The 10,917-nt window shown below is 67.4% G+C and overlaps 3 protein-coding genes across 3 annotated transcripts; all 3 read left to right on the top strand.

The window, feature by feature from the left end:
• Window positions 1-1,383: 1,383 nt before the first annotated feature.
• On the top strand, window positions 1,384-3,483 carry EMIHUDRAFT_460392 (hypothetical protein; the record flags this gene model as incomplete). The annotated part of the gene is made up of 7 exons (XM_005792111.1): window positions 1,384-1,977; window positions 2,007-2,237; window positions 2,317-2,355; window positions 2,439-2,600; window positions 2,788-2,863; window positions 2,941-3,002; window positions 3,070-3,483. The coding sequence occupies 7 exons, from the start codon at window positions 1,384-1,386 to the stop codon at window positions 3,481-3,483; spliced, it is 1,578 nt and encodes a 525-aa protein (XP_005792168.1).
• A 1,297-nt stretch (window positions 3,484-4,780) lies between these two features.
• On the top strand, window positions 4,781-5,495 carry EMIHUDRAFT_446824 (hypothetical protein; the record flags this gene model as incomplete). Its single annotated transcript, XM_005792110.1, has 1 exon — window positions 4,781-5,495. A coding segment is annotated over one exon (561 nt), but the record flags the coding sequence as incomplete, so codon positions are not given.
• A 4,544-nt stretch (window positions 5,496-10,039) lies between these two features.
• On the top strand, window positions 10,040-10,333 carry EMIHUDRAFT_60239 (hypothetical protein; the record flags this gene model as incomplete). The annotated part of the gene is made up of 1 exon (XM_005792109.1): window positions 10,040-10,333. A coding segment is annotated over one exon (294 nt), but the record flags the coding sequence as incomplete, so codon positions are not given.
• Window positions 10,334-10,917: the final 584 nt, after the last annotated feature.

The raw sequence follows: 10,917 nt of genomic DNA, 5'->3' as shown, positions 1-10,917 counted from the left end.
GATGCCGCCGCCTCGCCCTCGCCGCCCGCGGCGCGCTGCAGCGGCGTCGGCTCGCCCTCGTGCAAGCTCGCGCCGCTGCGCAGCAGGGAGAGAGCGCGGGCGGCGGTGAGGGTCTCAAGGTGCGCGAGCGGCGTCCAGCCGCGGCTGGCGACCAGCCAGGCGGCGAGGTCGGCGTGGCCTTTGCGGTTTGCGATCTCCTCGGGCGTGCCGAAGGGCGGCACTGCGGCGCGGGAGGCGCCGTAGGAGGAGAGGAGCTTGGCGACCTCGACGTGGCCCTGCTGGCACGCGATGTACAGCGGCGTGGCGCCTTGCTCGTCGGCTTGGTCCTTCGCCGCGCCGACCTCGAGAAGCAGCCGGGCGATGTCGAGGTGGCCCTTCTCGCACGCGATGTACAGCGGCGTGAAGCCGTTGTAAGAGGCTTGGCTGACCGCCGCGGCAGCCTCGAGAAGCAGCCGGGCGATGTCGACGTGGCCCTTCTCGCACGCGATGTACAGCGGCGTGACGCCGTTCTCATCGGCTTTGCTGACCGCCGCGCCAGCCTCGAGAAGCAGCCGGGCGATCTCGAGGTGCCCCTCCTGGCACGCGATGAGCAGCGGTGTGGCACTGCCGTTCGTCGCTTGGTTGATGTCAGCGCCAGCCTCGCGCAGCAGCCGGGCGCACTCGACGTTGCCCTTCTGGCACGCAACGTGCAGAGGCGTCCAGCCGCCGTCATCAGCTTGATTCATCGCCGCGTTGGCCTCGAGAAGCAGCTGCACGCACTCCGGGCAACCCGATTCGCACGCGAGCAAGAGAGTGGTGGCACCATCGCCGTCAGTCGCCCCGACGCACGCTCCGCCCTTGAGCAGCAGCCGGGCGCACTCGACGTGGCCTGCCTCGCAATCAGCAGCGGCGTGGCGCCATCCGCTGCGGCTTGGTTGATCGCCGCGCCGGCCGCGAGAAGCAGACGGGCGATCTCGATCTCGCCCTCCGCGCACGCGACGAACAGCGCCGACGCGCCGCTGCCATTCGTCGCCCCGACGCTCGCGCCGGCTTCGAGCAGCAGCCGCACCGCCTCGGCTTGCCCGTGACGAGCGGCCCAGGTGAGCTGCGTGTCTTGCTTCTCGGTGTCGAGCCGCGCGTTGAGAGTGCCGCGCGTCCGCCGCCCGGAGAGGAAGGCGCGCAGCGAGCCCAGTTCGCCCACCGCCAGGTCGGCCGGCAAGGTTGGGCTGCCGACACTTATGCCGACACCCATATCATGCGTCCAGAAAGAAGAAAAACCGCAGTAAAAAAGTTGTATCGCTTCCGATAAGGTGCATCGAAGAATTCTCTCGCTCCTCGCTCCCCTCAGGGCCTTCCCTCGCGCAGGCGTGGCAGAAGGCGCTCGACACCGACGCCGAGTGGGGGATGGCTGAGGCTGGGACCAGGCTGGAGCACCACACCTTGGAGCCGCGGAACCTCTCCTCATCGGAGGCCGCCGTCGCGGACTTCGGGGACGACCCGGACAGCTTCTGGTGGGGCATAGCGACCGCTCCGGCGCACCAGGAGGACGGCCTGGACGACGCTTGGCTCCGGTTTGCTCGCGAGGGCAACGTGCGAGCGTGGACCAACGTGCCGCGGGCCGAGGAGCGGCTGCGCGCGTGGAGCGAGCCGGAGACGGACATCCGCCTTGCCGCCGGCCTCGGTGTGCAGGTCTACCGGATGGGCGTTGACTGGGGCAGGCTGGTGCCTCACTGCCGGCTGGACGAGCCGGACGCGCGAAAGTGCCGGATCCAGAACGTGGCGGCGCTGGAGCGGTACGAGCGCATCCTCCGGATGGCGCGTGGCTACGGCATGAAGGTGATGCTCACTCTCTTCCACCACTCCTTCCCTATCTGGGGGACCTGGCCGTCGGCGGATGTGCTCGCCGCAGCCAACGACCGCTTCACGGCGCGCCGCCCCCGCACCCGCCACGGCCACCGCTGCGGCCAGCGCGGCATGCAGTGCGGAGGCGCGGCCTGGGTCGCCTCACCCCCCGTGCGCGCGAGCAGGCGCGAGACCCGCACTGGCACCCGCGCTCGAGCGGCTCCGGCACAGGGGCGATGTGGCAGCACCCGAACGCGGCGTCTCTCTTCGTCGCCTTCGGCGTCGACGTCGTCGAGCGGCTAGGCCACCTCGTCGACTTTTGGGTCATCTTCAACGAGCCAGTCATCTACACCTCCCTCTCGCACTGCATGGGCATGTGGCCGCCCGGACCACCTATCACGTCGATGGCTGTCAAGGTCCGACCGCCTCCGCCAAGCCGGCTCGCCGCAGCTACCACTCACTACCACTCACGCTTCCTGATTCACCACCCGGTAGGTCAACTGCCTCACCAACCCGGAGACGGGATCGCTCAAGGCGCGGCTATGGCCGCAGCGCACCGCCTCTAGCGAGGCCTCTCCTCGGCCTTTCCCGGACCTCTCCCGGAGCCCTCCCCGCAGGCGCAGCTTAACATGGTGGCGGCGCACCGGCGGCTCTACGGGCTCATCCGTGCGACAGAGTCGCGGCGCGGCTGGAGGATGGCGCCGGTCGGCGTGGCGCACTTGCTGATGGACACGCGGCCCTACTCCAACTACGGCGAGCAATCCGGCAAGCTCGACGAGGCAGCACGCACGCTCGCCCCACAGACACCCCCCGGCACACAGACACACCCTCGGCACACTTTCTCCTCGCCAGACCACATTCCTGCAGCCGCTCGCCGCTGGCTCCCGCCGCTGCCGCTGCCGGCCGGCGAGGGTGTCTCTTGGGCTCCGGTCTGACTCGAGCGTGCTCGATCGCGCTTGATCGCAGGCGACAGAGCTCTTCCTGAAGCTGTTTGCGCGCTACCTCTTCATCGACATGCTGCGCGACGTCCTCGACTTTTGCGGTTTCTTCTTTCAGCTGCCAGGAGGGGAAGGCGCTCGGTGACACGTCCATGACACGCCGCCGCCGTGTGTCGCGTAGGCATCAACTACTATGGCGAGGAGGTGATCCAGAACTTCGAGCCCGCGACGTTGCCGCACGAGGCCGAGTCAAGACGCGACGGGCGAAGCGCACGCGCCCAGTCTCCCATTCCTCCCCTCGTCCCACCAGGTCGAGTACTCTGGCAACGGGCGAGGCATCTCCGCGACCGGCATGGTGAACGTGCTCGCGCAGTTCCACTCGCGCTACCAGGACGACGACCAGGCCCGTTTCGTCGGCCCGAGCGGCTACGGCTACGTCATCACCGAGAACGGCATCGCCGACGGCTCCGACCCAGCCGCGGGCCAGGGGACGACTCGCCGAGATGGGCCTAGACCGGCCGAGGCTCACTCTTTAGGCTCCGACCTGCTGCGGCCGGCGTACATCATCGAGCACCTCGCAGCGCTGCACCATGCCCGCTCCGTCCTCGGCGTGCCCGTGCGGGGATACATCCACTGGACAGTCACCGACAACTGGGAGTGGGCCGACGGCTACTGCCCAAAGTTTGGGCTCGTCGACGTCGACCGCGACTCGCCGAGCTTGTGAGCGCCGCCCGCGCCGCCCTTCTCCTTCCCTCTTTCTCCACCCTCCCCTCCCGCCGCCGCCGCCGCCGCCCGCCCTCCCACCGCCGCCGCTTCCCCATCCCACCCGAGCCGGAGAGGTTCGACGCCGTTGGGCCCCCACCACGACCCCACCACGACCCCACCACGACACCACCACGACACCACCACCGCACCACCACCACACCACCACACCACCACCACGTGCCCCGCTAGTCCCAACCACCACCTGCTCGTCTCGCGCGCAGGAAGCGCCACCCGCGCGGCTCGTACGACCTCTACCGCACCATCGTCGGCTCCCGGCGCGCTCCCAGTGCCGTGGTGGTGGTGGGCGTGGTGGGGGCTCCACCTGTCTTGGCGGTGGGGTTGGGAGATAGCCGGCTTCCCCTTCTTCCTCTCACCCCCACCCCCCCCCTCAGGCGCGTCACGGCGTCGCAGCGCGCGGCGGCGTGGCGCACGATCACCGACCAGTCCTCCACGAACGGCACGCACGACGTCTGCCGCAGTGCGTCGCCCCCCCCCTTCCCCACCACCACTCTGCCCGCACCCGCGCCCGCCTCTGACCACCCCCCCCCCCCCCCCCTTCCGCCTAGTCGGGATGTCGACGCTAGACCGGCCGCTGCAGATGCGCATCCTTGGCGGCACGCCCGATCCGTACGGCGTCGTCATCGACTGGCGCTTCAACGCAGCCCCCCAGACCGCCCGAGGCGCCGAGTCCGCGTGCCCGCCGAGCCACCGGCCGGTCCGCATGCCCCATCAGGCAACGCGTGTGACGCTCGAGTCGGCCGGAGCACGGCGCGCCTCCACGCTGCTCGCCGCGGCGATGGCCTTCTCGAAGACGACCGGCATCGACCCCGTCGCCCACGGACTGGTGCGGAGGGCGGCGCTCTCGAGCACCCGTCCATGACGCGTCCACGACACGTCCATGACATGTCGCATAGGCGCGGATGGCGACGCTATCGACGGCGCGGGAGTCGCTTCCGAGACACCTCCCCCCTCGCCGCCCTTGCCCCACCACGGTCTCCAACCGCCTATGGCGCGTCCTCATGCCCGCCGACACTTCCGCCTCCCCTCTGCCCGCACCGCTTGACAATGGCCGCTGACACGCTGGACGCGTCCAGGGCGTCGTGCTCGCCCAGTAGTTGGCGTGAGCAGCGCTTCGTCACGCCGTCCGCTGTGCCCACAGGCGTGGGAGGGGTTCGTCCTCGAGCAGCAGGCGCGCATCGACGCGATGGAGGCGCAGCAGCTGCAAGTCTCCGAGTACACCCAGCGCCTCTCGGGCGAGAACGGCACACACTTCATGCTCGACGCCATGGCGCATTGGGTCGGGCTCCTCGACTACCCGCCCGCACCGCCGCAGCCGCCCGCCCCGCCGCCGCCGCAGCCGCCGTCGCCGCCGCAGCCGCCCCGGCCGCCGCCTCCGCCGCCCTCACCGCTGCCGCCGCCCTTTGATTTCTGGAGCGCTTGGGGCGTTGCCGAGCAAGGCGCTTCGATCGCCTTTGGGACCGCCACCGCCCTCGTCTCGGGCACCGCCGGCCCCGCCGTCGACCTCCTCGCCGGGGGCTACGCCGCGGAGCAGTTCCGCCCCTCCCTGCCGCCGCTGCCGCCGCCGTCCACGCCGCCGCTCGCGGCGAGAGGCCTCGACATCTCGCTTGCCGTCGCGCCGCCGCTGGCCGGCTTGCTCGGGGTTGCGGCTGCTGCGAGGTGGCTGCTCGCCCGTTGGCTTTCTGCGGCAGAAAGCCAACGGGCCGTCCTGGTTTGAGGCTGCTCTCGCTGCGCATCAGCTGCGCACCACCCCGCGTCCTCTCCCGACGCGCGTGCCGAGGTGCTTGGGCCCTGCTTGAGACAGTTCCCACTTCCGCGTCTCTTCCCATGCCATACACTGCCAGGCTGCCGTTCAACATGCATCGCATGGTGCCGCAATGGTGCTTGGTGGTCTTACATGGGTCTGTGGCATGGGTGACCTATTGTACAGTAAAATATCGCAGCTGATGTTACTGATGGAGCCGCTTGGCCTCCTTTCTAGTTTCTTGCGCGTCTTTTCCCGGCGGCGGCGGGAAGACCCGAGAGGCGAGAGCATCTTGCTCCACCACAGGGGCGCACGACCGCCCTCAGTGTGGAACGTCAATCAATATCGTCATCCTGGCGAGGTACTTCCGGTGAACCTTCTTTTGTAGAAGGCTAGGATTCCAGCCCAGAACGGGTACGAGATGTATGTAGGGAGTATTCGGAAAAGGAGCCCCGCGCACCGCACGACTCCGCAATCCGGGTTGACTCCACGACGGGCGCTCCCAGTTTGCATGGATGAGCCCAGCTTGCGCTCGCTCCTGCTTGCTCCCAGGTCGACGGGGCAAGGGACGGGCGCGCACGCAGGGGCGCGGCAGGTGCGACAGTGCAACTCCTCCCACTCGGACCGCCCGCTCCTCTCTGCCATCGTCCAGACCTTTCGCGACGGCACCAATGCGCGCCAGATTGTGCGGCGGCTGAGGTCCGCAGCTGGCGATGAGGCTCTGGAGGCGCGCCTCGCTTGGCCATGTCGGAGCAGTGTATTACAGCGAGGCACACGGCACCTGCGCGACGGAGAGTGGGGTGGAGCGCGATTCTGCATGCTGTGCCACGCAAGACTACGGGCGACGTACAGGTCTCAGCCCACGCGACCCAGACCCGTTAGCTACGGGCGGGCGCTGAATCGTACACGCGTGAAAGGGCGCAGGTGATGCATGCCACAGTTACTGCTTGTTCTTACTAGCGAGATGTTGGGATATGTTGTACAGGTGTACAAGTCTGACTCTGTGTCTACACGTGTCCTTTGCTAATTAATACTAGTGAAATGAAAGAAAGAAAGAAAACGGGCAACCCAAGGGAGGGATGGGAGGACGGCACGCCGCCACCACACAGGGATTTTAAGGAGAGGGGTGTGTGCGGGAAGGGAGCTCGGTTTGAATTATTTTTCTCGCGATGTCCACCCCGCCGCTCGCGCCGCCTCGCCGCCGCCGCCACCGCCGCCGCACACTGCCCCCTCACCGACCTGCCCCTTGAGCTTCTCGCGCGCGTCATCTCTCGCTGCGACCCCGCCGACATCGCTCGCGTCGCGGCCGTCTCGCTCCTCTTCCACGCCTCGCTTGCGCTGGAGGGCATCCGCTTGTGGGCGCAAGAGCGCGGCTTCGAGCTGCCGGCGCAGCCAGAGGGCGAGAGCTGCGCCGTGCGGTGGCTGTGCTATTCGGCGCTGCTGCGCGAGTCCAACCCGCCGGCGAGGCTGGCGGCGGGCCTTTGGCACAGCCTCTTCATCGACGGCGAGGGGCGGCTCTCGTCGTGCGGAAAGGCTGAGAACTGGATGCCGGGACTGCTCGGGCACGGCGAGGGCGTGACGCGGCTCAACACACCGACACGCCTCCCTTCCCCGCTGGGCGGCGAGCGCGCCGTCGCTGTGTCGGCTGGAGGTATTCACAACCTCGCCATTACCGCCGACGGCAGTGTCTGGAGCTGGGGCCATGGACACTCTGGCGTCTGGGGCCACGGAGACGAGCAGGGTCAGCTGGAGCCAAGGAAGGTCGAGGCCTTTGCTAACCGGCGCGTCGTTGCTGTGTCGGCGGGAGGCGACCAAAACATCGCCCTAACCACCGACGGCGCCGTCTGGAGCTGGGGCGATGGAGAGTTTGGCAGGTTGGGCCACGGCAACCAGCAGGCCCAGCTGCTGCCGAAGAAGATCGAGGCCTTTGCTGGCCAGCGCGTCGTCGCTGTGTCGGCAGCAGTCCACCACAGCCTCGCCCTCACCGCCGACGGTGCTGTCTGGAGCTGGGGCAGTGGATTCTTTGGCCGGTTGGGCCACGGCGACGAGCAGCGCCAGCTGCTGCCAAAGAAGATCGAATCCTTGGCGGGGAAGCGCGTCGTCGCTGTCTCGGCTGGGGAGCACCACAACCTCGCCATTACCGCCGACAACGCAGTCTGGAGCTGGGGCGATGGAGGTGGGGGCAAGCTCGGCCACGGCGACTGGCAGAACCAGCTGCTGCCCAAGAAGGTCGAGGCCTTGACTGGCCAGCGCGTCCTCGCTGTGTCGGCTGGATACAACCACAGCCTCGCCCTCACCGCCGACGGCAGCGTCTGGAGCTGGGGCATTGGCTCCTTTGGCAGGTTGGGCCACGGCGACCAGCAGACCCAGCTGCTGCCGAAGAAGGTCGAGGCCTTCACTGGGCAGCGGGTCGTCGCCGTGTCGGCAGGAGCATACCACAGCCTCGCCATTACCGCCGACGGAGCTGTCTTCACGTGGGGCAAGGGCGAACACGGCTGCCTAGGCCACGGAGAGGACCTGCCGAACCAGCTGCTGCCCAAGAAGATTGAGGCGTGGGCGCCGGGGCAGTGAGGTGGCGGGGTTTTGTCTGTGCGCCCGCGATATTCTTACATCAGGGTAGCCCCCAAAAAGAAATACAATCCGGGGTACTCCGGGAGACCATCACATCCTGGTAGTACCGACGGCCGCTGTGGAATTGTGGACCGCGTCCATGGAGGCGCACGTGCTTTTCCTTTCTCGTTTGCCTGTGTTTCATGCGCGTTGGAGGCAATTCGCCCGAGCTCGTCTCGCGTCGGACCGTCACACCCAAGAAAAAGCTCCCGACGACCTCCACAACGTGACGCACAGCCCCCTCTAGAGACGCAACCTCTGGTCATCAACGCGGACCCCCCTGACACATATCAGAGACGTGTCACACACGCACACTCCATGACACCCCTTTCGACACAGCAAAGGCACGTTTCCTCGAATATGGTACACCTCGAATCTTCTCTCGAGGCAGAGGCTCAGATCATCTCCGCAAAGTGAGGCTCAGATCGTGTCCGCAAAGTGAACGCGCGGTCGGAGCGTCTCATTCGGAAGCACCTCACGCAGAGCCTGCGCCGCCAACCGTGCGGTGCTGCCGCCCTCCATGAAGAGCCCGAGGAGGGCAACCAGCTTTCGCATGGCCTCCTTCACTTGGGTGGATGCGCTCGTCACCTCTTCGAAAGACCGCGGAGTCTGGCCAACGGAGATGAGGTCATGCACGGTCGCCACAACCTTGAGGTATTGGAAGAGTGGGCCGAGCGATGGGATGACACCCGCGGCCGCCATCTCACGCCTGCGGTCCTCCTCGTCGGCGAGGAGGAAGAGAGCGCCCAGCGCAGCGTCGATCAGCACCAGGTTGGGTCCTTGCGTCGGGCACCAAGTCTTGTCGAGCCGCCACTCACTCTTCCGCGAGACCTTTACCTTCTCAATGGCGTCCACGAGCACCTCCGCGAGGGGTCGAATGACTCCCGACGCCGCCAGCACTGCCCTCTTCCCGTCGGCGAGCGCCGCAATAGCTCTCGCCGCCTCCCTCTTCTCCTCATCCGCGCCAGCAGCAAGGAGATCCACAAGGGGCCGGACGCCACCTGAGGCAGTGGCGGTGTACTAGCGTGATAGAGGGCCAATGTCGAACGATGGGGTATTTGCAGTGTCACGAAGGGGACCTGCGGCCACAATCTCCGCCTGGTTGCCCTCGTTTTGCTTTGCGAGCGCGCACAATGCTCCTGCTGCCGCTGCCTTCTCCATCATGGGGACACCGCCTGTGCCACCCTTCGCGAGCGTCACGAGCGCGAGGGCCGGGCCAGCCCCATCGCTCAGAAGATCACACAACGCGAGACTCACATCCGAACCTTGGTCGCCGCCACGCACGAGGTCAACGAGCCCAGGGATACCGCCCAACTCTTTTATCCACTCCTTGCCTCCTCCACATGCAGCCTCGAGCTTCTCCATGTCGGTGCCGAAAGCCGCAAGCCCGACATTTTTTGAGAGATCGACCTCAGCGCAACGCAGCAAGGACGGCGTGAGACTGGCATAGATCTCGTCAACCTTGCTGGCAGAGCAGCCCATGGTCGATGGCGGCGCTTCCACCAGATGCGCGTGGACCAACCGCGCACAAGGTGAGCCCCAAAGGCGTTTCATTTCTAGCCCCCCCTCTGTACCCCTAGTCCCATATTGCAGGCTCCTTTTGGGAATCCTGGGGGAATTCCCGGCGGCACAAATCGAATTCTTCTTTCGGCAGAAAAGAAAGGTCGAGGCCTTCACTGGGCAGCGGGTCGTCGCCGTGTCGGCAGGAGCATACCACAGCCTCGCCATTACCGCCGACGGAGCTGTCTTAACGTGGGGCAAGGGCGAACACGGCTGCCTAGGCCACGGAGAGGACCTGCCGAACAGCTGCTGCCCAAGAAGATTGAGGCGTGGGCGCCGGGGCAGTGTGAGGTGGTGTGTAAGCCCCCGAAAAGAAATACAATGCCGGAATACGGTCTGCCCCACACACATGACCGGCCTCCTCGTGTACCACGCGTTAGCCTTCGTCTCGCCGCGAGCGCGTGTCTTGCCGGCCACCGTTGCTTCACCTGTGTGCGTCGCGTCCACGCCTGCCGACCTGGAGCGCCTCGAGGTTGCGGCCGATTTCACGGGCAGCGGCAGCGCGACGCAGAGCTTTGCGAGTCTCGGCCTGCCGCCGACCGTGGTGTCCAATCTTGAGGAGCTGCTGGGCGCGGGCGCGCTTCCGAACGCGCTGCAGGCCGCATCGTACAGCGTGCTCGCCGGCGGCCGCGATGCCGTCATCGACGCCCACACCGGGTCAGGAAAGACACTCGCGCTGCTGCTGCCGGTCGTGAGCCAGCTCGACGCGGCGGTGCGCGAGCCGCAGGCGCTCATCCTCTGCCCGTCGCGAGAGCTCGCGCACCAGGTGGCTCGCGTCGCCGCGTCGCTGCTGCAGGGCACCGGTCTCTCCGCTTGCGCGCTGGTCGGCGGCGCAAACGTCAACCGGCAGCTCGAGCGGCTTCGCAAGGCACAGCCACTACCTCCGCCACCCCCGCCCCCGCCATACCCACCCCTCTCCTGCCGCCTCCATGCTCCAGCCGCCTCCAGTGTCTCCGCCGCCCTCCCAGCTGTGTCGCCACCGCCGTCCACCCCACCCCCACCGTCGCCCCCCTCCCCCCTCCCCGCCCTCGCCGCCGCCGCCGTCTCCAGATTACCCGAGATTAGCCGAGATTAGCCGCGAGTCCGTGCCCGCCAGGCCGCGAGATTACCCGAGACTGGCTGTCCGCCAGGCGAGGCCGCAGCTCGTGGTCGGCACGGCGGGCAGAGTCGCAGAGCTCGCGCTCGAGGCCGAGATCAGCCGAGATCGGCCGAGATCAGGCCGAGATCAGGCCGAGATCAGGCCGAGATCAGCCAGCCGAGATCGGCCGAGATGAGGCCGAGATCAGGTCGAGATCAGGCCGAGATCAGGCCGAGATCAGGCCGAGATGAGGCGAGATGAGGCGGCTCGCCCAGCTCGAGAGCAGGCCCACCCCTGGTGAGGAGATAGCCTCCGGCTCTCCCTCACCATCCCCTCTAACCCCTCCCCCCTTCCCGGCCTCCCCCCAAGGCGAACAAGCTCTC

Source organism: Emiliania huxleyi (assembly GCF_000372725.1).
Source record: "Emiliania huxleyi CCMP1516 unplaced genomic scaffold EMIHUscaffold_1097, whole genome shotgun sequence".
NCBI classification, from domain to species: Eukaryota; Haptophyta; order Isochrysidales; family Noelaerhabdaceae; genus Emiliania; species Emiliania huxleyi.
The sequence above is the reverse complement of the archived record's forward strand: the minus strand, read 5'-3'. Positions and strand labels throughout refer to the sequence as shown.